This window comes from Stomoxys calcitrans, chromosome 2 (genome assembly GCF_963082655.1).
Source record: "Stomoxys calcitrans chromosome 2, idStoCalc2.1, whole genome shotgun sequence".
Lineage (NCBI taxonomy): Eukaryota > Metazoa > Arthropoda > Insecta > Diptera > Muscidae > Stomoxys > Stomoxys calcitrans.
Genome location: NC_081553.1, coordinates 74,315,610 through 74,343,428, shown reverse-complemented (window position 1 = coordinate 74,343,428; position 27,819 = coordinate 74,315,610). Strand labels below are relative to the sequence as shown.

The following is a 27,819-nucleotide window of genomic DNA, read 5'->3' as shown; positions in this document are numbered from 1 at the left end:
TTCAAATCGGACTGTAACTTAATATAGCTCCAATACCATTACAGTTCTTATTCATTATACATGGCAAAGTACCTCAAAAATGTCACCAGCATTTGACACAATGATTTGTGTCAAGATACCCAACATTCGTGCTGAATTTACCATATTCATCAGTCTATATCTTAATATAGCCCCCCTTAAGCACTGAACTCCAGATTTAGAGTCTCATGCTCATAAAAGCTGCATTTATTACTCAATTGGGCTAAAATTTGGCATAATGTAATAATTTGTAATAAGATCCTCGACATTCATGCTGAATATGGTTCAAATCGGTATTTATCTTAACAAGTAAAAGCGTGCTAAGTTCGGCCGGGCCGAATCTTATATACCCTCCACCATGAATTGCATTGGCGAGTTCTTTTCCCGGCATCTTTTCTTAGGCAAAAAAGGATTTAGAAAAGATTTTCTCTCTATTACCGATTCAGACCATAATAAACACGTATGCTGATGGTCATGAGAGGATCCGTCGTACAAAATTTCAGGCTAATGCTATATCAAGTTATGAACCGATTTGAACCATACTTGGCGCAGTTGTTGGATATCATAACAAAACACGTCGTGCAAAAATTCATTCCAATCGGATAAGAATTGCGCCCTCTAGATGCTCATGAAGTCAAGACCCAAGATCGGTTTATATGACAGCTATATCAAAACATGGACCGATATGGCCCATTTACAATACCAACCGACCTACACTAATAAGAAGTATTTGTGCAAAATTTCAAGAGGCTAGCTTTACTCCTTCGGGAGTTAGCGTGCTTTCGACAGACAGACAGACGGACGGAAGGACGCACATGGCTAGATCGACATAAAATGTCGCGACGATCAAGAATATATTTACTTTATGGGGTCTCAGACGAATATTTCGAGTAGTTACAAACATAATGACGAAACTAGTATACCCCCATCCTGTGTTGGAGGGTACAAAAATATATAACAAAGTGATCTGTATTCTGCCCTTCGACGTTCGTGTCAAGTATGGTTTAAATCGGACTATATTTGGGTATAGCTCCCATATTGACCGATCTCCCAATTGAAGATCTTTCTCCCATAAATAGCGTATTTATTCCCATGTTTTGCTGAAATTAAGTAGAGTGAGCTATGTTGAACCCCTACATCCCTAAGTATGGTGCAGACCGGTTAATTTTTGGATATAGTTGTTATATATATGGATCTCTCGGTTTATGGTCTTGAACCCATAAAAGACCCTGTGAGTTGTGGGGAGTTTTATCCAGGTCGGACCATACCTCTATATAGCTAATGTAACTTCAGAATCGTGAGCTTTTCACTGCATTTTAACGAAATGTTGTTTAGGTATACCCCAGGTGGTGGGTATCCAAAGTTCGGCCCGGCCGGAAATAGCTGCCATATAGACCGATCTCTCGATTTAAGGTCTTGGCCCCATAAGAGGCACATTGATTATCCGATTTAGCTGAAATTTGACATAGTATCTTATTTTAAGCCTTTCGACGTCCGTGTTCTATATGGCTCAGATCGGTCTTTATTTGGATACAGTTGCCAAAAAGACAAATATTGAACAAAAGTTGAACAGTGTCTTGTATTTATTAGACCACTCAATGCCGTATTCGGTCCAAATCGGACCATTTTTCAATATGGCTTCTATGGGAGCATAAATAATGACGAAAGGTGGTTTACATATATACACGAGGTTATGGGTATTCAAAGTTCGGCCCAGCCGAGCTAAATGCCTTTTTACTTGTTTATCGATTAATGTAGATAAGTAGGTAAGGAAACCGTTTACAACAAATCTCATTGTATACGAAGATAAGAAGAACCTCATCATTGCATATGCATATCATATTTTCTCCTATTCGTATCACATTCTTTTAATTTGTCATTTAAATGCTTTATATTTTGTTCAAATATTTTAAAATACTGCAATTTCTTTATATTGGGTTGCCCAAAAAGTAATTGCGGATTTTTCATATAGTCGGCGTTGACAAATTTTTTCACAGCTTGTGACTCTGTAATTGCATTCTCTCTTCTGTCAGTTATCAGCTGTTCCTTTTAGCTTGTTTTAGAAAAAAGTATATTTGATTAAAGTTCTTTCTAAGTTTTATTAAAAATGCATTTATTTACTTTTAAAAAATCCGCAATTACTTTTTGGGCAACCATAGCATACTAAATACCCATTCCCACTACTTACCTTTTACTTTCACAATACGAAAGTCTTTTTTAACCCATACTCACAACAGAAATCCTTCAAACAAAACCTTTTTAAATGCTTCCTTTAGAAATCTTTATTTGCATGACTTGGTAAAAATTTTCTATTCTTGTTTTTTGTTTTTCTTTGTCCATTCCTAGGATTTGCGACGTTTCAGTTTAAATGGCAATTCATGCCAACAGACGATCGTACTCTTTGATGACATATTCAAACTTTTTAATGGCATACTCCACATCCTTATCCGTAATCTGGTGATACAGCACTATGCGAGCATATGACCAGTCACGGGCACTGACCTTCAGTACAATGCCACCAGCACCATCCTCCTTGGCCGTAACCAAACCATCGGCCAATTCTTGGGCTGTCACTGTGCGCAAACGTTTGGACAAGTCATCGGCACTTACTTTGGGATTAACCATGTGAATCAACAGTATATTCGAGTGCACATTGGGTAAGTCGACGGAAACGTTGGGACTTCCTAGATTATATAGAGCTAGACATTGTTGATGGAGAGAGTGGACGGGTTGTTTTTTTGTCCACCATGGCGACGACAATGAAATTCCAAGCGCAAATAAAACAGAACAAAAGAACAAAATTAAAATGAGTGTGCAACAATAAAAAGTAGAAAAACGCAGCAAAACAAAAGAAATTAGAAAAAATACTCTTCGTCGACATAACGAATTGCAATTCGGATGAAAAAAGGACATCATTTACTGCAGTTTATTTCGAGAAATATGAGGGTAGTATGAAAGTGCAGAGGAAATGGTGCGGATATTTTTATACCCACTACCGAAGGATGGGGGTACATTCATTTTGTCACTCCGTTTGCAACACATCGAAATATCCATTTCCTATCCAATATATTCTTGATCAGCGTAAAAATCTAAGACGATCTAGCCATGTCCGTCCGTCTGTCTGTTGAAATCACGCTACAGTCTTTAAGCATAGAGATATTGAGCTGAAATTTTGCACACACTCTTTTTTTGCCCATAAGCAGGTTAAGTTCGAAGATGGGTTATATCGGGCTATATCTTCATATAGCCCCCATGTAGACCGATCCGCCGATTTAGGGTCTTAGGCCTATAAAAGCCACATTTATTATCCGATTTTGCTGAAATGTTGGACAGTGAGTTGTGTTCGGTCAGTCGACATCCAACATTTCAATTTGGCCCAGATCGGTCCAGATTTGGATATCTAGATTTGAGTATAGCTGCCATATGGACCAATCTCTCGATTTAATGTTTTCGGCCCATAAAAGGCGCATTTATTGCCCGATGTCGCCCAAATTTGGAACAGTGAGATGTATTGGGCCCTTCGACATCCTTCTTCAATTTGGCTCAGATCGGTCCTGATTTTGATATAGATGCCATATAGGCCGATCTTTTGATTTATGGTTTTGGGGCCATAGAAGGCATATTTATTGTCCGATTTCCCCGAAATTTGGGATAGTGAGTTGCGTTAGGCTCTTCGACGTTTTTCTGAAACGTGCCCAAATCGGTCCAGATTCGGATATAGATGTTATATAGACCGATATCTCGATTTAAAGTTTTGGCCTCCTAAGGCGCAATTGAACAATGACTTGTACTTATAAGTATAAGTATCGGATATATAAGTATCGGATCATATGTCTATATAGCTGCTATGGGGCATAAGGTATGCATTTTTCACCGGATTTTGACGTAAGTTGGTTTACATATATACCCGAGGTGGTGGGTATCCAACGTTCAGCCCCGCGGAACTTAACGCCTTTTCACTTGTTTTTAAATCTTGTTCAGTGTATAATTATACCCTATACCACAACTGTGGTACAGGGTATTATAGCATTGTGTATTTGTTCGCAATGCTTAGAAGGAGAAGAGCTAGATTCATTGATAGGTATACCGAGAATCATTTCCTGATGCGATTTCAATACTTCAATAAGTATGCGAAATTAAAGTCAGGCTAGATTTGAACAAAGGTGCTTTGTATTAAAAATAGTTCGTAGACTCGGTGGTGTAAGTCGGCTCCGCCCGACATTTGCCTTTCCTTACTTGTTTTTATTGACTTTTATCGGAAATTGAGTCAAAACTATGCTTTCGTAAGAATTTCAAATAGAGCGAACTTTTTTTCTATAAAACTTCCCACCAAAAATTATTTTCTTACTCAAACTATCCGGCTTAAAGATCGCAACCTCTTTGGTGGAATACGGACTTGAGGAAGCTTAGACAGTCTATAAGAAGGCTCTACAATAAGGGGAATAGAACCAAGCTACTTGCCGAAGAGTTCCTAAACAAGTACAAGAGAAAGTCTGTTTTTGTGAACCATAAAGTGAGAGTGCACGAGTCATCCGAGTTCCTTCGGCAGCATTCTAAAATATGACGGAACCTGAACGAAGTCCAGTCCTGAAACTCTAGAGCTCCTGGTTGCGACACACTTCCCTAGTTGCACAGACATAGTCTGCTGATCGTTATACTCGACGTCTCTCAGATACAACACAGAGGAATGGCACTCAGTCCGTGGTTTAAAGGTATGAGTTGACGGGACCTAAAGGTATACCACCTACTATAAACAGCCTAAAATGTTTTGTAAAGGGTGATTTTTTTGAGGTTAGGATTTTCATGCATTAGTATTTGACAGATCACGTGGGATTTCAGACATGGTGTCAAAGAGAAAGATGCTCAGTATGCTTTGACATTTCATCATGAATAGACTTACTAACGAGCAACGCTTGCAAATCATTGAATTTTATTACCAAAATCAGTGTTCGGTTCGAAATGTGTTCATTCACCGTAACGTTGCGTCCAACAGCATCTTTGAAAAAATACGGTCCAATGATTCCACCAGCGTACAAACCACACCAAACAGTGCATTTTTCGGGATGCATGGGCAGTTCTTGAACGGCTTCTGGTTGCTCTTCACTCCAAATGCGGCAATTTTGCTTATTTACGTAGCCATTCAACCAGAAATGAGCCTCATCGCTGAACAAAATTTGTCAAAATTTGAACACATTTCGAACCGAACACTGATTTTGGTAATAAAATTCAATGATTTGCAAGCGTTGCTCGTTAGTAAGTCTATTCATGATGAAATGTCAAAGCATACTGAGCATCTTTCTCTTTGACACCATGTCTGAAATCCCACGTGATCTGTCAAATACTAATGCATGAAAATCCTAACCTCAAAAAAATCACCCTTTAGAAGCAGAATGGCTGGAAGTAAGAGTGGTTTATATTTCGGAAATGGAAAACTGAGCCACTCCCTGTCCAGAGGCTACATGCCAAATAGTCTGTCATTCTTTGGCTTGAAGACCCTGGATAGACAACTTGACACATAAATGGTTGTCCAAAAAGTAATTGCGGATTTTTCATATAGTCGGCGTTGACAAATTTTTTCAACGGCTTGTGACTCTGTAATTGCATTCTTTCCTCTGTCAGTTAAAAAGTGTAAAAAAAGTATATTTGATTAAAGTTCATTCTAAGTTTTATTAAAAATGCATTTACTTTCTTTTAAAAAATCCGCAATTACTTTTTGGGCAACCCAATATTATAAACTTTCTCCGCATACAACAAGGGTCGGTCTGTTGACAGTGTCCTTCATTATGTGCATGGCTACAGGTTGTGACTAAAGAAACTTCTCAAGGCGGGGATTTCCAAGCCCTTTTGTGGGTTTTGGTTATCAAAGGGGTTCTCGGGTGCTCTCAGTAAGAAAAGGTGATGAACGTTGCCAGCGCGAATGACGTCTTCCTTATGGGTGACCGCTTCCTCTCTACCATTTGGGACCTCGTTGCTGCGCTGTCTGAATGGGCGTTGGCCAATGGATAAGAAAGATTAGGACTGTACTTTTCACCAAGAAACGTAAAGTTGGCTTTGTCAGAGTTCCTGTCCTTGACCTTGAAAAGGGCCAACAAAGGGCCGCGCCGACAGCATTATGGCTGGGCATTAATCCCAGAAAGACTAACCTGGTACTTTTCACCAGGAGACTTTAACTGGCCGTTTCCAGTCCTGGATGGGGTAGAGTTATCGCTCTCTCTCTCTCTCTTTCTCGATGGCAAGTTTCTGGGCATGTTTCTTGACCAGAAACTGAACGGTCGAAGAAATGAAGAAATTGGTTTGGCACACAGATCTCTCTTAGACCAAGGCAGTTGGGAACCTAGTGTTCCTCGAATTATGGGCATTTTACTGTTCTGCTGGAAGCTGGTAATGTGACGTGGCACCCGAAAAGGAATCTCTGCCTTGGAAGTATCCCATCTTTTCATGGATATTATGCATACACGAAGGGATCTAAATTGGAAGGGGCACTGGGTAGGAGTACCTAAGAATTAGGTAAAGTTCCTGAGGCCATCGTGGTGCAGAGGTTTGCATGTCGGCCTATGATGCCAAACGTCTGGGTTCGAATCCTGGCGTTTACATCAGTGGTTACCCCTTACTAATGCTAGCTGTATTTCTAAGGTTTCCTGAGAGGGAAGTATCCATTGTTCCTCAATGGAATATTCATGGGAAATGTAGTATTCGCTTCTGAACAACAACAGCGCCAGCTAAATTGACGCCGTAAACGAACCTGTAGGTACCTAGAAATGATGCCGAAGCAGGAAAGGTTACCTTATCGGACTGTCACGATATGTAGATAGTCGGGCTGCCCTGAATGCTCTGGCGAGGGGTATGTCATAAAAAGTTGGCTGATGCCGGGGTTTGAAGGGTGATCAAGAAGAACTTTGTGTCTGGGTATTTGCGGAAAAAGACATCAATTACTCTAGAGCTAAAGAAACTTTCGACCGCTGATAGGAGTCCTGTAATCCCTAATTGTTTTCAATACCACTCCCCTAAATTGGTTCATGTCTGGTATAGTGTCTCCACTATAGTCCCGGTATCTTTTATATGCGAAAGCTGGGCAAAGGAAATGCTCCAACGTTTCATCATCTTCCCCAAATGCCCTACACATGCTATCACTTGCCGCACCGATTTTAAATAAGTGAACTCGTAGTCGTATGTGTCCCGTTATGATACCAATAGCTATACTGACCTCCTTCTTACTGCCTTTCGTCTTCTCACGATCTGAATCCCCCCATAAGATTTTCGCCGTCCTACCGACCGTTTCGCTGTTCCACAATGTTGCATGCGCATTCGTCGCCCACTCCCTTAACTCGGACTGCGTCGACCCGAGAGGCTTCGAGTTAAACAAGTTTATCGACGGCAGTTCTCTAGCCTTCACCGCCAAATCGTCTGCCCTTTCATTCCCCCTTACTCCGTTATGGCCCGCCACCCAAACGATGCTGATTTTGCGATCCCCAGAGAAGGCGTTAATCTCCTTCTTTCAATGCAAGACTGCTCGTGACCTTACCGTCCTGGTTGTTTTTGCCCTTATGGCAATTTTACTCTCGGTAATGATGTTCACACTTAACGTTATCGCGTTATCACTTCACGCATTCCGTGATGACCGGGATCTCCGCCTGCAGGTCCATATTATGGTCAGGCAGTCTAAAACAGATCTCAGTCCCTGGGTTCTCAATGTAAACCCCCAGGCCCACTCTGTTCTCTAGCTTTGATCCAACCGTGTATTAATCTTCCAGATGGCAATACTAGGGTTCCGTCAATCCACGCCTGTGCCGATGGCAGCAGTGCCTTGCACTCGATTTGAAGCTTCATCTCAGGTATCCGATCGGAAACCTCTTTCCTTCCTTCCAGGTTTCCTATCGTCATCTCGATTATGCCGCGATGGTATGAGCTGCTCCCATCGCCTTTGGATGTAAATGGGTCGGATATCTAGAATAATCTCCAATGGCCTAGTGGGCGTGATCCTCATCGCTCCGCCTATGCCAAGACAACATATACTCTGAACCCGTTGTATGGTCCTTATGTTGCACTTTTTCTCCATAGCAGTTCACCAAACTACTGAGGCTTAAGTAAGTATTGGTCTAATCACACTCCTGTAGAGCCAGCGGACTATCCTCGGATTCAAACCCCATTTCGAGCCTACGCGTCTACATAGTGCCCAACATCTGTGAGCCTCCTAAGTTCGCTCCTGAATGTGACACTTCCAATTCAGTTTCGTGTCCAAGATCACACCTAAGTATTTGACCTTGTCAGATATCGAAATCGTCTTATTGAGGAAACGGGGTGCGTTAAATTGGCCCATCTTTGTCTTTCTCGTGAACCGGCATATTTCAGTCTTCTCTGGGTTAACATTGAGACCTCAGAGTCTAGCCCAGTCATATTCCGTATGCAGCCCAGTCATGTTCATTATGCATAGCTGGTTCGGATCCTTAGTCCTTAGAAGTATTATAACATCGTCTGCGTATCAGACGGGTTCATATCCCTTCTCACTGATGTGCAACCATGGTTGGATGTATGATGGATCTCTACGAGTAGTCCCACCCACCACCAAAGGATGGGGCTACATTCATTTTGCCATTCCGTTTGCAACACAATGAAATATCAATTTCCGACCCTATAACTCCATATTTTTCTAATCGTCGTTACAATCTAAGACGATTTAATGATGCCTGTCCACATTTCCGTCCGTCTAACCGTCCATCTGTGGTAATCACGGTACAGCCTTAAATATATCGAGATATTCACCCGAAATTTGGCACAGATCAATATTTTCACCAAACACAAGTAAACTTCTTGAACGGGTCAAATCGGACCATTGTTGTATATAGCTGTCATATAGAACGATGTTCAGATTTCGGGTCTTGAACCCATGAAACTCGTATTTGTTGTCCTTGTCATCCTTACCGTTACCGTTTGGAAGTCATACTAAAACCACATATTTCAAACAAATTGGATTAGAATTGCGCCATTTAGAAGCCCAAGAAGTCTAATCGGAAGATCGGTTTATATCGAGGTTATATCAAATTATAAAACGATTTTTACCATCCCAGGGACGTAGGCAGGGGGGCCTCGGGCAAGAGAAAAAAAATTCATCAAATTGCTGTAGCTGATTCACCGCAACTATCACTTGCTCCTATTTCGTAGCCGTGTGCAGGCGATGGTAAGCCAGCGGGACTCTATACATGGATAAAGGATTGTAAGGACGGAGAGGCAGTCGAGATTGGCGAGCAGAAGATGATGCATTTGCTGGTTCTGCAGCGTTACCAGCTCTCCACCTAATGGAGTCCAATTTTCTCCGATCTGGGTGATCTTGCAAACGCACATCCTAAAGGTCTCTATTAAAAATAACGAGAAGACGGTAAGCTTCTGACAGGGGACGTGACAGGGGACGCGACTGGGGATGCGACAGGGGACGCAAACACCTACAGGGTGCTTGCTGTCACCCTCTTTTTTCCTTTCCTTCTTTAAGTTCTAGTCGAATTTAAACTTTGTTTGTTCTAGAAAAAAATGTGTGTCGAAATTTGACTTGCATAGAAATTAACAAAAAAAAAATTGATTTCAAAGAAATATCATTGCCACAGAAATGTTCTAAAAACATGGTTTGTTGCAAATCTCTAATCCATCCTCGTTGTATCGTCGTGTCGAAATTTGACTTCCATAGAAATTAATAAAAAAAAAAAATTGATTTCAAAGAAATATCATTGCCACAGAAATGTTCTAAAAACATGGTTTGTTGCAAACCTCTAATCCATCCTCGTTGTATCCACACACACACATATACTTCCTTGCTAGAAAGCTAGAAGGCATTCTTCAGCCTTTATTCCGGCTACAGACCAAAAACAGGATGTGACACAGAACAATAACAAAATGCTGAATGATGTTTAGGGTAAGTGTGTTATGGTACACAAAGAGGCACTTTAGGCAGTTTATGAGAGTGTGTTGCACACACACTCGCACACACAAATAGGCAACACAAAATCGCTGCAGTATTCCATGCCACAAGACAAAGTGAATGAATGAATGAACGGATGAATGCATAAAGCGATAGTCTGAGTTTTGGGAGGAAGCACAGACAGACGGACGAACGAACCAATGTATGATACAATGTGTATGAAACAAATGGAGCATCTTTATGCTGCGAGGTGTAATTGTTTAAGGAATGTGTTAGGAGACATGTCTTTTTTTTTGCTGATGAGTGTAAGTATATAAGTGTATAAATTACCTTCTGCGATACGTTTTGTTCTCTGATGATCCCCATTCAAGCGTGGCACAATTGTCTCGAGAGCCACTAAGCCGGCAGCAGCAAGAATGCCACACTGACGCATTCCACCTCCCAAAACTTTACGTAGACGACGAGCCCTGCAGTAAGAAAGAAAATGATGCACACATTTATGTATGGGACATTTAGTTCAAAAAATGCATGGGCCTTATTTTATCGAAGGCATATAGGTATGGAGAAGAAATTTAAGAACAATTATAGCAAAGTAAAAGAGAAAATCATCACAAACTTTTTCGAACTTTTCTAACTTTGTTCCCAACTGTGCTGTGGAAGAGAAATAGACCCATTGATATGTGTGCTTGTCGGCTCAGAATCACTTTCTTATTCGATTTTAGCATGTCCGTCTGTCTGTCCGACTGTGTACAAAGTACAGGGCGCAATTTTCACCCAATCGTCTCGATACAGTCATCGTTTTTGGCCTTCAGACGAAACCTGTTGTTCTTGGGCTCAAATTAAAGAGCATATCAAAAAAACAAGTAAAAGCGTGCTAAAGTTCGGCAGGCCCGAATCTTATATACCATCCACCATGGATCGGATTTGTCGACTTCTTTTCCCGGCACCTCTTCTTAGGCAAAAAAGGAAATAAGAAAAGATTTGCTCCTTTATTAGAGCGATATCAAGATATGGTCCGGTTTGGACCATAATTAAATTATATCTAGGAGACCTGTATAAAATGTCAGCCAATTCGAATAAGAATTGCGCCCTTTGGGGGCTCAAGAAGTAAATAGAGAGATCGATTTATATCATATCACATCATCACATCATCATCACATCACATCACACACGTATGTTGATGGTCATGAGAGGATTCGTCGTACAAAATTTCAGCCAAATCGGATAATAATTGCGATCTCTAGAGGCTCAAGAAATCAAGACCCAATATCGGTTTATATGACAGCTATATTAGGTTATGAACCGATTTGAACCATACTTGACACAGTTGTTGGATATCATAACAAAACATGTCGTGCAAAAATTCATTCAAATCGGATAAGAATTGCGCCATCAAGAGGCTTAAGAAGTCAAGACCCAAGATCGGTTTATATGACAGCTATATCAGGTTATGGGCTGATTTGAGCCATACTTGGCACAGTTGTTGGAAATCACAACAAAACATCTCGTGCAAAACTTCATTCCAATCGGATAAGAATTGCGCACTCTAGAGGCTCAAGAAGTCAAGACCCAAGATCGGTTTATATGGCAGCTATATCAGGTTATGAACCGATTTAAACCATACTTAGCGCAGTTGTTGGAAGTGATAGAAAAACACCACGTGCAAATTTTCAGTCAAATCGGACCAGAATTGCGCCCTCTAGAGACTCAGGAATTCAAGACCCAAGATCGGTTTATATGGCAGCTATATCAAAACATGGACCGATATGGCCCATTTACAATCCCAACCGACCTACACTAATAAGAAGTATTTGTGCAAAATTTCCAGCGGTTAGCTTTACTCCTTCGAAAGTCACGACGATCAAGAATTTATATACTTTAGGGGGTCTCAGACGAATATTTCGAGTAGTTACAAACAGAATGACGAAATTAGTATACCCCCATCCTATGGTGGAGGGTATAATAAGGTCTGGTAAAATTTGGAAAATCTTACCAGAAGTGGGAGAAATAATATGATATAAGTAGACGAATATCCGACTAGGATGTGTTCGATGAACACAGCTTCTCTGATCATCGTTATATTAGTTTCAGCCTTGGTAAAAATACTGCAGCAGTGGTCCACGGCTAAACAGAAGAAAGGCGGATTGGGATAAATATCTGCAAAAATTCTGCACGTCTATCCCTTCTAGACCAGAAAAAGGAAGTGGAATCTACGGAGGATATAGACTTAGTGGTCAAGCGAATCACGAAGGCCCTGTATGACTCGCTTGTGTCATCATGCCATTGTGCCATTCCAAGGGGCAAACAGCGACTGCTATGGTGGACCCCAGAGCTTCTGGTCTAAAAAAGGACTGCAGAAAACTCTTCATCGGTGCAAAATCCACAAGAGCACTACACGATTGGAACATCTTTAAGGCTTAGCTTAGAAAATATGAGGGCGTGTTCAGAAAGGCTCAGAACAAATCCTGGGTAGAATTCTGCAGCTCCGTGGAGAATACACCTGAGGCCTCCAGACTAGGGAACATTCTGTTCTCGAGACTTATTACGGAGGGGTATATTCAGAAGTCAGATAATGTATGGACTAATGTCTATACCGCCAACGCCAACGGACAGCATACCGCCAGAAGAAGTTGTTACTGGTATGCATTCGTCCGAGACTATTAAGGAAATTGTTTCTGAGCCGAAAATTCTTTGAGCGATAAGAAGTTTCGACTCCTTTAAGTCGCCAGGTCCTGATGATGTATCACAAGTTGAATAACAAGCTGTGCCTGATAAACTTATTCCCTGGCTTAGGGAGATATACTCTGCTTGTATCATAATGTCATATATATCTGTGGGATGGAGGAAAACGAAGGCTATTTTCATTCCGAAAGCTGGAAAACTCTACCATATTTTCGTCCTATTAGTCTGTCATCCTTTATGGTGAATACTCTTGAGAGGTTGATAGAAACATATCTTAGGGCAAAGATACCTGGAGATCGCCTGTCGCGGCAGGAGCTTGTATACAGTAAAGGCAAATTCACTGAAATAGCCCTTCACCACCTAGTCGGCTATATAGAGGATTCTCTCGTTGTCAAAGAATATACAATGGTAGCATTTCTTGACATTATAAAACCGATGTCAATCGTGAAGGAATTGGAGTTTCTAGGCATCAACTCTAACATAAGAAAATTTATTAATAAATTACTTAATAAAAGATGCATTACGGCTTGGGATCTGTGGATATAAAAAGATGAGTCAGTAGAGGAACACCTCAAGGAGGTGTACTGTCTCCTCTACTTTGCAATATAGCCATTAACAATTTATTTATGATTGTATCTGCAAGAAAAAGGTGTAAAGTTGGTCGCGTAAGCTGATAACGTGGCAATTGCGGATAGAGGAAAGTTTCCCAGCACTGTAAGAGATATACTGCAGAAATCTCTACGTGCAACAGCAAAGTGGGCTACCGATAGTGGTCTAGGTATAAATCCTAGGTATAAGACCGAAGTAGTTATTTTCAGCAGAAGATACAAGTTGCCTACAGTGGAACCTGTCTCCTTGGGAGGAGAGAATGTTCCATTTTCAGAAAGGGCAAATACCTGGGTGTTTGACTGGACAGGAAATTGAACTTCAAATTCAACATTTTGGAAGTGCAAGAAAGGCAACCCTTGCCCTATATACCCGCAAGAGAGCCATTGGCAAAAGTTGGGGGTTTAGACCGCGCGCCATGCATACTGCATTTGTAGACCTATTGGGTTGCCCAAAAAGTAATTGCGGAGATAACTGACAGAAGAAAGAATGCAATTACAGAGTCATAAGCTGTGAAAAAAATTTGTCAACGCCGACATATGAAAAATCCGCAATTACTTTTTGGGCAACCCAATATAATGCTATATGGTGTTATGGTCTGGCTCAATACTACACCAGATCCAAAGGATGGCTTGTTTGTGTATCACAGCCGCGCTTAGGATAACACCATCTGATGCACTGAATTAAATGCTACATCTTATGCATCTGGACATTGTGGCTAGACAAATTGCAGCGATCAATGCCGTGAGGCTACGAGACACTGTCTTATCCTTGATAAAATTTTGATATCCCAGGAAGTGTTGATTACACTCTACATGAGCCGCTTTTTGATAAGGAGTACTGTACCACTATTTCTGATAGAACCGATTGAAACTACGATATCCCTGGTACCAGAAGATACATAGACTTCTATGCGTATGGCTCCAAGCTAAACGACCAGGTGGGCTTTGGGGTGTACTCTAAAGATCTAGAGCTGTGCATATCGAAAAGGTTTCCCGACCATTGCATGTGTATCTAGCGGAGATCCTTGCTATAAAGGAAGTGATGAAATGGCTAAAATATAATGTCATTACGACGATAGGGATAAATATCTTCTCAGTCAGCCAGGCAGCCATTAAATCCCTGGAGAACGTATTTCTAAACACAAAAACCGACCTCGTCTGTTGCAGATCTCTCAAAGAGATGGCTGAACAGTTCATAATTCACCTGTTCTGGGTGCCGGTCCAGGAGACATCTAGAACAGACGTCTCAGTCATTGTTTCCGTTATGACAGGTCACTGTCTAATCGGAAAACATGCTGACAAACTGAAGGTTACCAGCAGCGACTTTTGCAGAAGCTGCCTGATTTAGCGGATGTGAACATTCGCAAGTTGTTTGGCTTTTTAAATCGATCTGGACGGTAGGAACTAGAAGGCATCTTCCCTCTTCTGTTCCTGTGGTATCACAAGGGACGAAAATGTCTAAGTGAGTCCGATGGCAGACTGCCACTTAAACCTAACCTAACCTAACCTATAGAGTAATCTTAAGCTCTCAAAATAGAGCTACAGCTATACCTTGGTTATAAATTTTGAGCGACCAGAAAAAATTTTTTTTTATGTTCTCACAGTTAGTTACTAAAACATACAAAATTCTTTCTTTAAAAGTTGAGCTAAGGCACTCAAAATTGGGCTTGATTTATGCCTTGACAATATATATTGGGCGACCTCATCAAATTTGACACGATAGCATCGCTAATGAATTTCTGGTGAATTTCTTACAAATCGGTTTAGATTTAGAAATAGCTCGTATATACATATAACTCCCGGATTTTCTTTTTTAGATCATTTGTAAACGCAATGATCATCCAATCTGTTCAAAATATTGCAAAACGATTTCCTCTATGACTACCACAATATGCTCGTAAATTGGTGTGCAATATCAGGTCGTCTTTGCACGTCTTTAGCTCGTCTCCACTTGATTTTATGCCCTCCACCATAGGATGGGGGTATACTAATTTCGTCATTCTCGTCACCTCGAAATATGCTCTAAGACCCCATAGAGTATATATATTCTTGATCGTCATGACATTCTAAGTCGATGTAGCCATGTCCGTCCATCTGTTCGGTTCATAACCTGATATATTTGGCATATAAACCGATCTTGGACTCCTTGAACCGCTGGAGGTCGCAATTCTCATCCGATTTGGCGGAATTTTTGCATGAGGTGTTTTGTTATGACTTGCGCTATGTATGGGGCAAATCGGTACATAACCTGATGTAGCTGCCATATAAACCGATCTTGGATCATGACTTCTTGAGCCGCTGGAAGGCGCAATTCTCATCCGATTTGATACAAATTTTGTATAACGGCTTCTCTCATAACCTTCAACATACGTGTCTTATATGGTCTGAATCGATCCATAGCTTGATACAGCTCCCATATAAACCGATCTCCCGATTTTGCTTCTTGAGTCCCCACAAGGCGCAATTCTTATCCGAATGGACTCAAGTATTACACAATGACTTCTGCAATGTTCGGCATTCAATTGATTTATGGTCCGAATCGGACTATAACTTGATATGGCTCCAATAACATTACAGTTCTTATTCATTATTCTTTATTTGCCTAAAGAGAGATACCGCGCAAAGAACTCGACAAATGCGATCCATGGTGGAGGGTATATAAAATTCGGCCCTGCCGAACTTAGCACGTTCTTACTTGTTTCTTCTAAAATGATTTTGTCTACATCAAGTCGTTGAAACACATTTTTTCTAAAGTCTTGTACTCCGAAAATAAACAAGTAAAAAGGCATTAAGTTCGGCAGTGCCGGGTATATATATAGAATTTATGCACCCATAACAGCTATACCGAAATATGGTCTGATTTGGACCAAATTCGCCACGGACATTGAATGGTCTAATAACCACAAGTATAGACCGATCTGAACAATATAAGACACGGATGTCGAAAAGCCTAACACAAGTCAGTGTGTCAAATTTCAGCTAAATCGGATAATAAACGCGCCTTTTATGGGACCAAGACTTAAATCAAGAGATCGGTCTATATGACATCTATATCGAAATCTGGACCGATCTGGGCCAAATTAAAAAAGGATGTCGAATAGCCTAATACAACACACTGTTCCAAATTTCAGCGAAATCGGATAATAAATATTTCATTTATGGACTCAAGACCTTCAATCGGCAAATCGATATAGATCGCAGCTATATTCATATCTGGCCCAATCTAAACCAAATTGAAAAAGATGACGAAGGACTAACACAATTCACTGTCCAAAATTTCGGGAAAATCGGACAATAAATGCGCCTTTTATTGGTCCAAGACCTTAAATAGAGAGGTCGATCTACATAGCAACTATATCCAAATCTGAACCGATTTGCGCCAAATTGAAAAAAATATCGAGTGGCCTTACACAATTAACCGTCACAAAAATTCAGCAAAATCGGATAATAAATGTGGATTTTATGGGCCTAGGACCTCAAATCGCTAGGTAGATCTATCCATATGGGGGCTATATCGAGATGTAGTCCGATGTAGCCCATCTTTGATCTTAACCTGCTTATGGACAAAACTAGAATCTGTGCAAAGTTTCAGCTCTTTATCTCTATTTTTAAAAACTGTTGCGTGATTTCAACAGACAGACTGACGAACATGGCTAGATCGTCTTAGATTTTTCCGACGATCAAGAATATATATACTTTATATGCTCGGAAATGGATATTTCGATATGTTGCAAACGGAATGACAGAATGAATATAGCCTCATCCTTCGGTGGTGGGAAAAAGGTAAAAAGATAGTCCCCCGAAGCTTTTTACTTTTACTTTAATTGGCTATGACAGAATATTTGTTCCACCAAGCTATCCAGTCAAATTCCATAGAGAACGATTCATACTCCACAAAAGTCCATATCACCATTGTGTATGCGCACACGCCGGGAGCAAAATAAAACTTTTGAAAGGAGTTAACAAATAATCATTAGTCACAAGAAAAACGACACCTTTAGGATTACTGCTTTTAATCGCTGCCTTTAAAGTAATTGTTCTACTTTTTGGTATGAATGACTGCTTATTCTTCTCCTCCATTTTCACCATCATCTTGAGCCAACGTACAACAGCAATACTTACTCATTAATGAATGCTTTATTGCCCAACAGCACCGAACCCACCGGAGCAGACAGACCTTTGCTTAGGCAATAGCAGACCGAATCGAAATCTTTGGTGATACGCGCAACGGGCACTTTAAGATATGTGGCAGCATTAAAAACTCTGGCACCATCCATATGGAGGGCAACCTTTTTGCCATTTGTCTTTTTGGGATCATTACAAATGGCGGCCAGCTCATCTAACCACTCTAATGGTAAGACTTTGCCACCACACATGTTGTGGGTATTCTCTACTATTACTAAAGAAGTTACGGGCTCATGACAATCATCGTAAAGACGAAATTTTTGTTGCATCTCCTTGAGGCAGAAAGTTCCATCTGTTTTGTTTTTAATTGTTGCTAATTGAACTCCGGCGAGTTGTGCTGCTCCACCTGAAAGAGTTCAATTGAGTGATTAATGGCCAACAAAATTTTGTATGGAGGACTAAGCTGAATGGACTTACCTTGCTCATAGAGGAAAGTGTGCGAGTTATCGCCACAAATTGCTTCAGCACCACGGCGATGGCAATGAACCATTACTGTACACGAAGAAAGTTAAGAATTATTTATGATTAACAATTTTAATTGAAATGTAATGAAAATTAAACGAAAAAGAAAAAATTTTGAGAGTTACTATTTTTTAAATTGAAAATTATTAAAATTGTTATTTAAAATTTAATGAAATGAAAAATATTAAAACGTAAAAATTTAAAACTAAAAAATTAATAATATTTAACAGTTTTATGAAAATATTAAAAATTAAGAAATAAAAGTTGAAAATTAAAATTATTAAAAAAATATTAAAATTTAAAAATAACATTAGAATCATAAATTTAAAACAAGTAAAAATGCATTACGTTCAGCCGTGCCGAAATTTGGATTCCCACCACCATGGATATTTTTATTTTCTTAAAATTCATATTTTTACTCAAATATGGGCCGATCTGGATCATATTTGATTCAGATATCGAGTAGCATTCTAAAGTCTCAGTCAAGTCAGTTTGAAATTTCTGCGAAATCGGCCAATGAATATGGTTACTATATCGAAAAATATTCGGATCTAGACCATATTCGGTTTGGATATCAGCGGGTCTTGTTCAATCCACTGCTCTAATTTTCAGCGAAATCGGGAAGTAAATATGGCTCTAATGGGGCTAAGACCCTTAACGAGCACATCGGTCTATATGGCAAATATATCCAAACTAGCCGAAACGGGTCCGCTCCGCTGCGCCTTCTTTAACTCTCTAATAACTTTTTAGGATGGGAACGCTTCGCTCTGAATGTAGATATCGAATTCGTGCCATTGTAGCCTATGACACTGAACGCGTTCGAATCCTGGCGAGAACATCGCACAAAGCGGTGGTTGGCGACATTTGCGAGGTACAATGCCATGTATGGTCATTTAAAAAATGTTCTCAAAGAGGTGTCGCACTGCGGGACGCCGTTCGGATTCGGCTATAAAAAAAGTTCTCTTATCATTGAGTTTAAACTTAAATCGGAAAGCACTCATTGAGTAGGAGAATTTGCCCCTTCTCGGTTCCCGGTGGTAATGTTCTTCTTTAGGGTAATGTTCTCATTATTGGAGGGATGGCACCTCCGACATTTCCACACAAATATGAATATCAAATTCATTCTGCACTTCTAAATCCCTTTAATTTGAACCCTGTATTTCCATGGCCAGTAAATATGAACCGTTTGAAGGGTGCTTTGGGGGCTGGGGCGGCGACCGGCACTTTGCACTGAAAATATTGGGTTGCCCAAAAAGTAAATGCGGATTTTTCATATAGTCGGCGTTGACAAATTTTTTCACAGCTTGTGACTCTGTAATTGCATTCTTTCTTCTGTCAGTTATCAGCTGTTACTTTTAGCTTGCTTTAGAAAAAAAGTGTAAAAAAAGTATATTTGATTAAAGTTCATTCTAAGCTTTATTAAAAATGCATTTACTTTCTTTTAAAAAATCCGCAATTACTTTTTGGGCAACTCAATATATATCAAATTCGATCTTTCCGTTGGGAAGGAAATGAAGTTTAGTTTAGGGGGTGCTTTAGAGCGTACCCCAGAACACTTGACTCCATAATTGGATATCCAATTCGTTTTCTACTCTCAAATACCTTTCATTTGAGTCCCATATTGCCGTAATTTGACCCATGGCAGTATGGGACTCTAACCCATTTAACGTATCTGTAGGAGGAAAAGCGCCACCTAGACTTGAAGGCAAATTTTAATGTCATATTCGTAATCTACTACCTAATACCTTTCATTTGAGTCCCATATAACCATGGTCGGCTAACTTGGACCAAAACTTTAATACCATATTCGTTTTCTGGTCTTCAATACCTTTCATTTGACACCCTTACTGCACCCATCGGAACACTTTCGGATATGGGTGGCGTTCTTGGGGTAAAAAATTATAAAGCCTATGTTTCCTTCCAGACAAACGTACACAATCTCTGAAAATTTTGAGAAAATCGGTTCAGCCAAGTATCATATAGTCATGATGGGTATAATTGCATTTTTGAGGGGTGGCGTGACTCCCTCTACGTCATATGATTTTGTATGCCAAATTCTAAATCTACTTTCGAATACCTTTCATTTGAGTCCCATATTAAAATGAACGTCCAATATGTCTGTTTGGGGGAGTTGTGGGGTTGGGGCGGTCCGATGGGTACTTAGACATAAATTTTAATACCACATTCGTATTCTACTCTCCAATACCTTTCATTTAATACCTATATTGTCCCGATCGGTCTACTTTTGATTTTGGGTTGCGTTTTTGGCATAAGGGGGAGGGTCCGTCCCCCTTCCGATATCGAAAAATTATGTAGCCTATGTTTCCTTACAGACCAACCTACACAATATGCAAAAATTTCGAGAAAATCGGTTCTGCCGTTTTTCAGTCTACACGGAACAAACAAACCGAGTTCCATATATCAGTGATTGGCTAATGTGCCCATTTTTGTGGTGTGACCCCCTATACTTCGATCTGTTTTTGTATGCCAGATTCGTTATCTTTTGATACCCATATTGTCCTTAACGGTTCACTTTTGATTATGGGTGCTGGTTTTGAGGTAACGGTGGAGGGTCCGCCACCTTCCGTTATCAATAAATTATAAAACCTATTCCTACTTCCTGACCATATTTGTAATCTACTTCCGAATACCTTTCATTTGAGTCCCATATTGTCATGATCGCCAAATAAATTTATTTTAAGGGGTTTTGGGGCTGGGGTGGCCCCCCAGGTACTTGGATCCAACTTTTATTATGAAATTCTTACTCTACTCTTGAATACCATTCATTTGAATCCCATATTGTCCCGATCGGATCACTTTTATTTTTGGGTAGCACTTTTGGAGTAAGGGGGAGGGTCCGCCCCTCTCCCGATATTAGAAATTATATAGCCTATGTTTCCTTCCAAACCAACCTACACAATCTGTGAAATTTTCAAGGTAATCGGTTCTGCCGTTTTTGAGTCTATACGAAAGAAACAAACAAACCGACAATCAAACAAACAAACACAAATTCAATTTTATATATGAGATATAGTCCGATCTAAACCATATTCTGTTCTGATCTCGACGGGCTTAATAAAACTTATTATTGTAAATTTTTGCGAATTCGGGTAATAAATGCGGCATTTTTGGGTTTTAGCCCAAAATCGGCAGATCGGTGTATATGGCATCTATATGTAAAAATGGACCGATAAAGCCAATATTTTAGTCGGATATTGATGGGCCCCATAAAACTTCTTTGGAGGCTATCGTGGAGCAGAGGTAATCATGTCCGCCTATAACCAAACGCCTGTGTTCAAACCCAGTTTTGAACATTAGAAAAATTTTCAGGGGTGGTTATCTCCTTACTAATGCTGGCTATATTGTAAGGTGTCCTGCCATGTTAAAACTTCTCAACCAAGTGGTATCGCTATGCGGCACGTAGACTCGGCATTAAAAAAGAGGTCCTTATGATTAAGCTTAACAACTTTATTCGGACTTCACTCATTGATATGAGAGAAGTATCCCCCGCAGCTTAGTGGAATGTTCATGGGAAAGCTCTATTCTTAGGTATTTTTCTACTCATTCATCATTAATGGGTTAATTTCTGTAATTTTTTTAACAAACATTGTTTTAATAACAAGAATTTTAATTTTAACAAAAAAAATCTTTTTATTTCTTAAGCCACTATGTTTTTACAACAACAAAAATAATATTCTTAATTTTTTATGAGCCGTTAGATAAGAAAGCCAAATTTAATGACTTTGACATTAAATTGCATCTGTTGTCAAAAGTAGTAGGCTTATCGCCGAAAAAAAATTTTGTATAGAAGCCATCAAATGCAACAATACACTCAAATAACTTCCAGAAATCTCACTCCTAGGAATTTTGAGAAAAATTTTTGTTTGATTTTTTTTTTTCATATAAAAATTGCCGACTTCTACAAGCCAATTTCCCCCAAAACATGACCTTATATGGCGGAAAAAATATTTTAAAATGTTTCGTACGTCTATTTTACGTCATTCTAAATTTCATTGTCAGCTGTATATAAATATGGTCCGATAAGGACCATATTCGAGTCGGACATCGGAGGTTATAGTAAAACTCTCCCTTCCAAATTTCAATCAAAATCGAACAATAAATGCAGATTTTCTAGGTTTAAGAGTCATTATCGACATATCGGTCTATGTGGCAACTATATTCAAATGTGAACCGATCTGGCCCACATTCGGATCCGATATCCATGAGTCTTTTAGAATTCACATACTGACTCACTGAAATCGGGTTATAAATGGGGCTTTTTTGGGACTTTATATTTAAAATCGGTAGTTCGGTCTATATGACATCTAAGAGCATATGTAACTATGGTCCGATATGGCCCATATTCGACTCGTTTGGCTTAAAAAAATTCCCGAATCAAATTTCGGCGAAATCGGGTAATAATTGTCTAATTGCGTCTTTTAGGGGCTTCAGACCCCAATTCAACAGATTGGTCTATGTGGCATATATATAATTTATATATAAATATAAATTATACTCCAGTTTAACTCACTGTTCTATAAGTCAATATGGGTCGATATGAACCATATTCCACTAGAATGTCATAGATTTGAAAATTATTTATATTCTAAATCTATTCTCTATAGTGTTCAGACCGGTGTTTATTTGGATAGGTATCTATATCCAAATAAAGAAAATATATACCAATCTCCCGATTTCAGTCCTTGGGTCCATAGAATTAGCATTTATTTGGCACAGATACCTGCGTTAGGCTCTTCAATATCCGTGTTCAATATGGCCCTATGTTTTTATACACAACACCATAAGATAGGGGGTATATTCATTTAGTCATTCCGTTTGCAATTCATCGAAATATCAATTTCCGACCCTACAATGTATAAATATTTCGGATCGTCTTTAAGTTCTAAGACGATTTAACGATGTCCGTGTGTCCGTCCATCCATCTATCCGTCTGTCCGTCCGTCCGTTGTAATCACTCTACAGGCTTTAAAAATTGAGATATTGAGCTAAAATTTGCCACAGATACGTCTTTTTGATGCACGCTGGTTAAGTTCTTGAACGGGCCATATCGGACCATATTTGGATATAGCTGCTATGTAGACCGATTTTCCGATAAAGGGTCTAATGCCCATAAAAACTTCAATTTTCATCAGATTTTGCTGAAATTTTAAAAAGTGAGTAGTTTTAAGTTTGGTAGTAGTAGTTTCCAATTTGGGGTCTTTATCCGGTAAAAAGCGGATTTTTTGCACGACTTAGCTGAAACTGTGACTTGTATAAAAGTTCTCGGGACCTGAATAAAATATGATCCACACCAGGCCCCATTTGCATATTATTATGGATATGGTAGTGGAGTTATTATAAGAAAGAATGGTTATTTTATCCACGGTGGTGGGTATCCAAAGTTCGGCACGTTTTTACTTGTTATATTTGGATATAGCTGTCATATAGACCGATCTCCCGATTTAAAATAATGGACCCATAAAAAGCGTATTTACTATCCGATTTCGTTGAATTTTGACACAGTGAGCTATGGTAGGCTTTTTGACATTCACGTTCAATATGCCCCCGACCGGTCTATATTTGAATATGGCTGCCATATAGACCGATCTTCCGATTTAAGGTCTTTGGCCCATAAAAGGCTGAAAATCATATTAACCTATATGGTTAAGATCGGTTGATGTATATATATGGTTAAAATCCGTCTATATCTGAATATAGCTGACATATAAACCCATATTTTGTTTTATAATCTTGAACAGTGAATTGAATAAAATCACTCGACGTCCGTGCCGAGTTTGGTTCAAATCGTACCATTTATTGATATAACTCATATTAGTTCATAAATGATGCATTTTTCACCGGATTATGAAAAAATGTGGTTAAGATTTATACCCGAAGTGGTGGATATCCAAAGATCGGCCCAGCCGAACTAAGCATGGATTTATTCGTAACTTGTTTAATTATACCCTCTACCATAGGATGGGGTATACTAATTTCGCCATTCTGTTTGTAACACCTCGAAATATGCGTCTGAGACCCCATAGAGTACATATATTGTTGAACGTCATGTCATTTTAAGTCGATCTAGCCATTTCCGGCCGTCTGTCCATCCGTCCGATGGACCTCTAGAAGGCGCGGTTATCGTCCGATCGTTGACTGAAATTTTGCACATAGTGTTTTGATAGCACTTTCAACAACTGTGTGAAGTATGGTTCAAATCGGTCCATAACCTGATATAGCTGCTATATAAACCGATTTGGGTCTTGAATTCTTGAGCTTTTAGAAGACGCAATTCCTATCCGATTTGGCTGTAATTTTGCACGTGGTGTTTTGGTATCACTTCAAACATTTAAGCGAAGTATGGTCCAAATCGGTCCATACCCTGATATAGCTGCCATATAAACCGATCTGGGATCTTGAGTTCTTGAGCCTCTAGAGAGCGCAATTCTCATCCGATTTGGCACAAATTTTGTACAACGGCTTCTTCCATGGCCTTTAACATACGTGTGCAATATCGTCTGAATCGATCTATAGCTTGACACAGCTCCCATATAAACCGATCTCCCGATTTTGCTTCTTGAGCCCCGAATCGGACTATAACTTGATGTAGCTCCTCCTCCTCCGTCCGTATTCATTATTCTTTGTTTGCCTAAAAAGATATACTGCGCAAAGAACTCGACAGATGCGATCCATGGTGGAGGATATATAAGATTCGGCCCGGCCTTCCTTATCACGCTCGTGTTTTAATTAATTTTCCTGATAATTCATCGCACATAATAGAAATATAACTACTCTCTTTCTCTCCTCCCTCATACTTACTTGCTAATAAATTTGCCATTGTTCCGGTAGGTACAAACAACCCGGCTTCCTTTTCAAAAATTGCAGCCGACTTCTCTTCCAGCTCCAAAACAGTGGGATCCTCACCATAAACATCATCACCAACTGCCGCCTCAAACATTGCCTGACGCATTTCCTCAGAGGGCAAACTTACCGTGTCCGAACGAATGTCGACGGTGTATGTTGACGATGAAGTAGAATTCGAGGGTGACATATTCAAATGTTGATGCACTAGCCAAAGTATTACCTACAACTGCACACCATAGGAAGCCATAGAAATGAAAAGAAAACGAAACAAAAAATAATGAATTTCATTAATATCATGTTATTAACATTGGATGCATTGCAAATTCACCGCCCACTGCCTTAGCGTTACTACAGCTACGCGTCTCTCTAGAGATTTCATTTGAAATGTTTGTGTTCGCGTGTCAGTGTGTGCCCTTAATTGTAATGCAGTTTGTGAGCATAAATTGACATAACGTCATGGTGAACGTGTGGAAGCCATAAAAGGAGAAATGTCAGCATAATAATTAATCATGAAGTGTACGTTGTGGTGCGAATTGATTTAGAACTAATTGAGCATTCGAGGAAATTGGTAAATATGAAAATGCAGGTATATCCATTTTTATTCTACAGATTTAATTATGTTGTTCGTTTCCTATGTCAAAACGTTGGCCACAATATCGTGTTAACCTACACAGAGTGGTTAACTCGGTGGGACCGATCAAATACAGGTTTGAATAGTTTTTAATATACACCACCAACCATTCTCATAAACCGCCTTCGCTCACTCGCCTCCTCTATTTCTATGAGTTGATATTACACTGTCCGAAACTTATTCCAAAATTATTCCAAAATAATTTTTCGACGAACAACGATAGGTCTTTTTGTGGAGTCTATGTCGAAAAGTAACGCCCTTGAAACAGATGAAGAAGAGGTGAATAAAGGGTGATTTTTTAGCTATTATCTTTTTGGCAACATTGGTTTAAACAGCTCACGCACGTTTTGTGTTTTGTTTCACTGTCAAACATCTTCAGTTTGGTCTATAATTTAACCATGAATCGTCTTACAAAGGAACAACGCTTGCAAATCATTGAATTTTGTTACCAAAATGCGTGCTCTGCTAAGAAAGCTTCGTCGCTGAACACAATTTGAACACGATGATCAAATTGTGTTCAGCGACGAAGCTCATTTTTGACTTAATGGGTACGTAAATAAGCTGAAATGTCGATTTTGGAATGAAGATCAGCCAGAAGCATTGCAAAAGCTACCAATACATCCAGAGAAAGTCACAGATTGTTGCGGCTTATGGGAATCTGTGGGTGTGCCTCTAGTGCCGAAGGGCAACGAATGACTGATGGTCACAATCTAGACTTGAAGAGGTCTACCGCTTTGCTGTCGCTGGTCATTGTGTCCGCCATTACAGGTCACTGTGTGATCTGAAAATATGCTGACAGACTGAAGGTAGCAAGTAACGACTTCTGCAGAAGCTGTGAGGACGTAGAGTTTATCCCGCACTGGCAGTCAAAAGGAGTTCCACTTTAGATTCGTATTTCTTTGAGAACCTGTCTGACTTACCGGATGTTAACATTCGCAAAGTTTTTGAGCTTTTTAAAGCAATCTTGATTGTTCAACGGTAGAAGTTAGAAGGACGAAAACGTCTAAATGAGTCTGAAGGCAAACTGCCACATATCCCTGCTATTTTAATACCCACCACCGTAGGATAGGGGGTATATTATTTTAGTCATTCCGTTTGCAGCACATCGAAATATCAATTTTCGGCCCCACAAAGTATATACATTTCGGATCGTCGTAAAATTCTAGGACGATTTAACGATGTCCGTCTGTCTGTCCGTCTATCCGTCCGTCCCTTGTAATCACTCTACGGGCTTCAGAAATTAAGATATTGAGCTGCAATTTGGTACAGATACGTCCTTTTTATGCACGCTGGTTAAGTTCTTGAACGGGTTAAATCGGACCACATTTGGATGTAGCTGCAATTAAGACCGATTTTCCGATAAAGGAAAATAACAAAACTTAATTTTTCACCCGATTTTCATGAAATTTTAAACAGCGAGTATGCCTCCCGACATCTGACCCAAATATGGTTCAGATCGGACTATATTTAGATATAGCTGCCATATAGACCGATCTCCTGATAAAGGATCTGAAGCCCATAAAAGCTTTATTTTTTAACCGATTACTCCGAAATTTGAAACAGTGAGGCGTTTTAGGCCTACCAACATCTGACCCAAATATAGTTGAGATCGGCCTATATTTAGATATAGCTGCCATATAGACCGATCTCCTGATAAAGGATCTGAAGCCCATAAAAGCTTTATTTTTTAACCGATTACTCTGAAATTCGAAACAGTGAGTAGTTTTAGGCCTACCAACATCTGACCGAAATATAGTTCAGATCGGCCTATATTTAGATATATAGGCCGATCTGCCGATAAAGGGTCTGAAGCCCATAAAAGCTTTATATATTGCCCAATTTCGCTGAAATTTGAAACAGTGGATTGTGTTAAGCCTTCCGACATCTGGCCTAAGTATGATTCAGATCGGACTTTATTTAGATATAGCTGTCATATAGACCGATCTCCCGATAAAGGGTGTGAAGCCCATAAAAGCTTTCTTTTTAACCGATTTGCTGAAATTTGAAACAGTGAGTAGTTTTAGGCTTTCTAACATAGGACCCAAATATGGTTCAGATCGGATTATACTGTACTGTATGGCAGTACAGACCGATCTGCCGATAAAGGGTCTGAAGCCCATAAAAGCTTTATTTTTTATCCGATTTTGCTGAAATTTGAAACAGTTGGTAGTTTTAGGTCTCCCGATATCTGCCACAAATATGGTTTGGATCGGACTATATTTATTTTTATTTAGATATAGCTGCCATATAGACCGATCTCCCGATAAAGGGTCTGAATCCCATAAAAGCATTATTTTTTATACAATTTCACTGAAATTTGAAACAGTTTAGGCCACTCCCCATCGGACCCATATATGGTAAAAAAAGGACTGTATTTGGATATAGCTGTCATATAGACCGATATGCCGGTTAAGAGTTTGAAGCTCATAAAAGCTTTATTTATTACCCGACTTTGTTGAAAT

At 39.6% G+C, this 27,819-nt stretch overlaps 1 protein-coding gene across 2 annotated transcripts in view; it reads right to left on the bottom strand.

Annotated features, from left to right (window-relative positions):
• Nucleotides 1–2,285: 2,285 nt before the first annotated feature.
• Nucleotides 2,286–27,819, bottom strand: part of LOC106086664 (uncharacterized) — a 40,486-nt gene continuing 14,952 nt past the window's right edge. For both annotated transcript variants that reach the window (XM_013251418.2, XM_013251419.2), the window contains exons 2-6: nucleotides 24,682–24,952; nucleotides 17,818–17,892; nucleotides 17,338–17,746; nucleotides 10,256–10,392; nucleotides 2,286–2,717 (exon numbers count right to left, since the gene is read on the bottom strand). In XM_013251418.2, the coding sequence (XP_013106872.1) occupies nucleotides 2,395–2,717; nucleotides 10,256–10,392; nucleotides 17,338–17,746; nucleotides 17,818–17,892; nucleotides 24,682–24,913 (1,176 nt within the window). In that variant the 5' untranslated portion in view covers nucleotides 24,914–24,952 and the 3' untranslated portion in view covers nucleotides 2,286–2,394. The remainder of the gene's footprint in view (nucleotides 2,718–10,255; nucleotides 10,393–17,337; nucleotides 17,747–17,817; nucleotides 17,893–24,681; nucleotides 24,953–27,819) is intronic.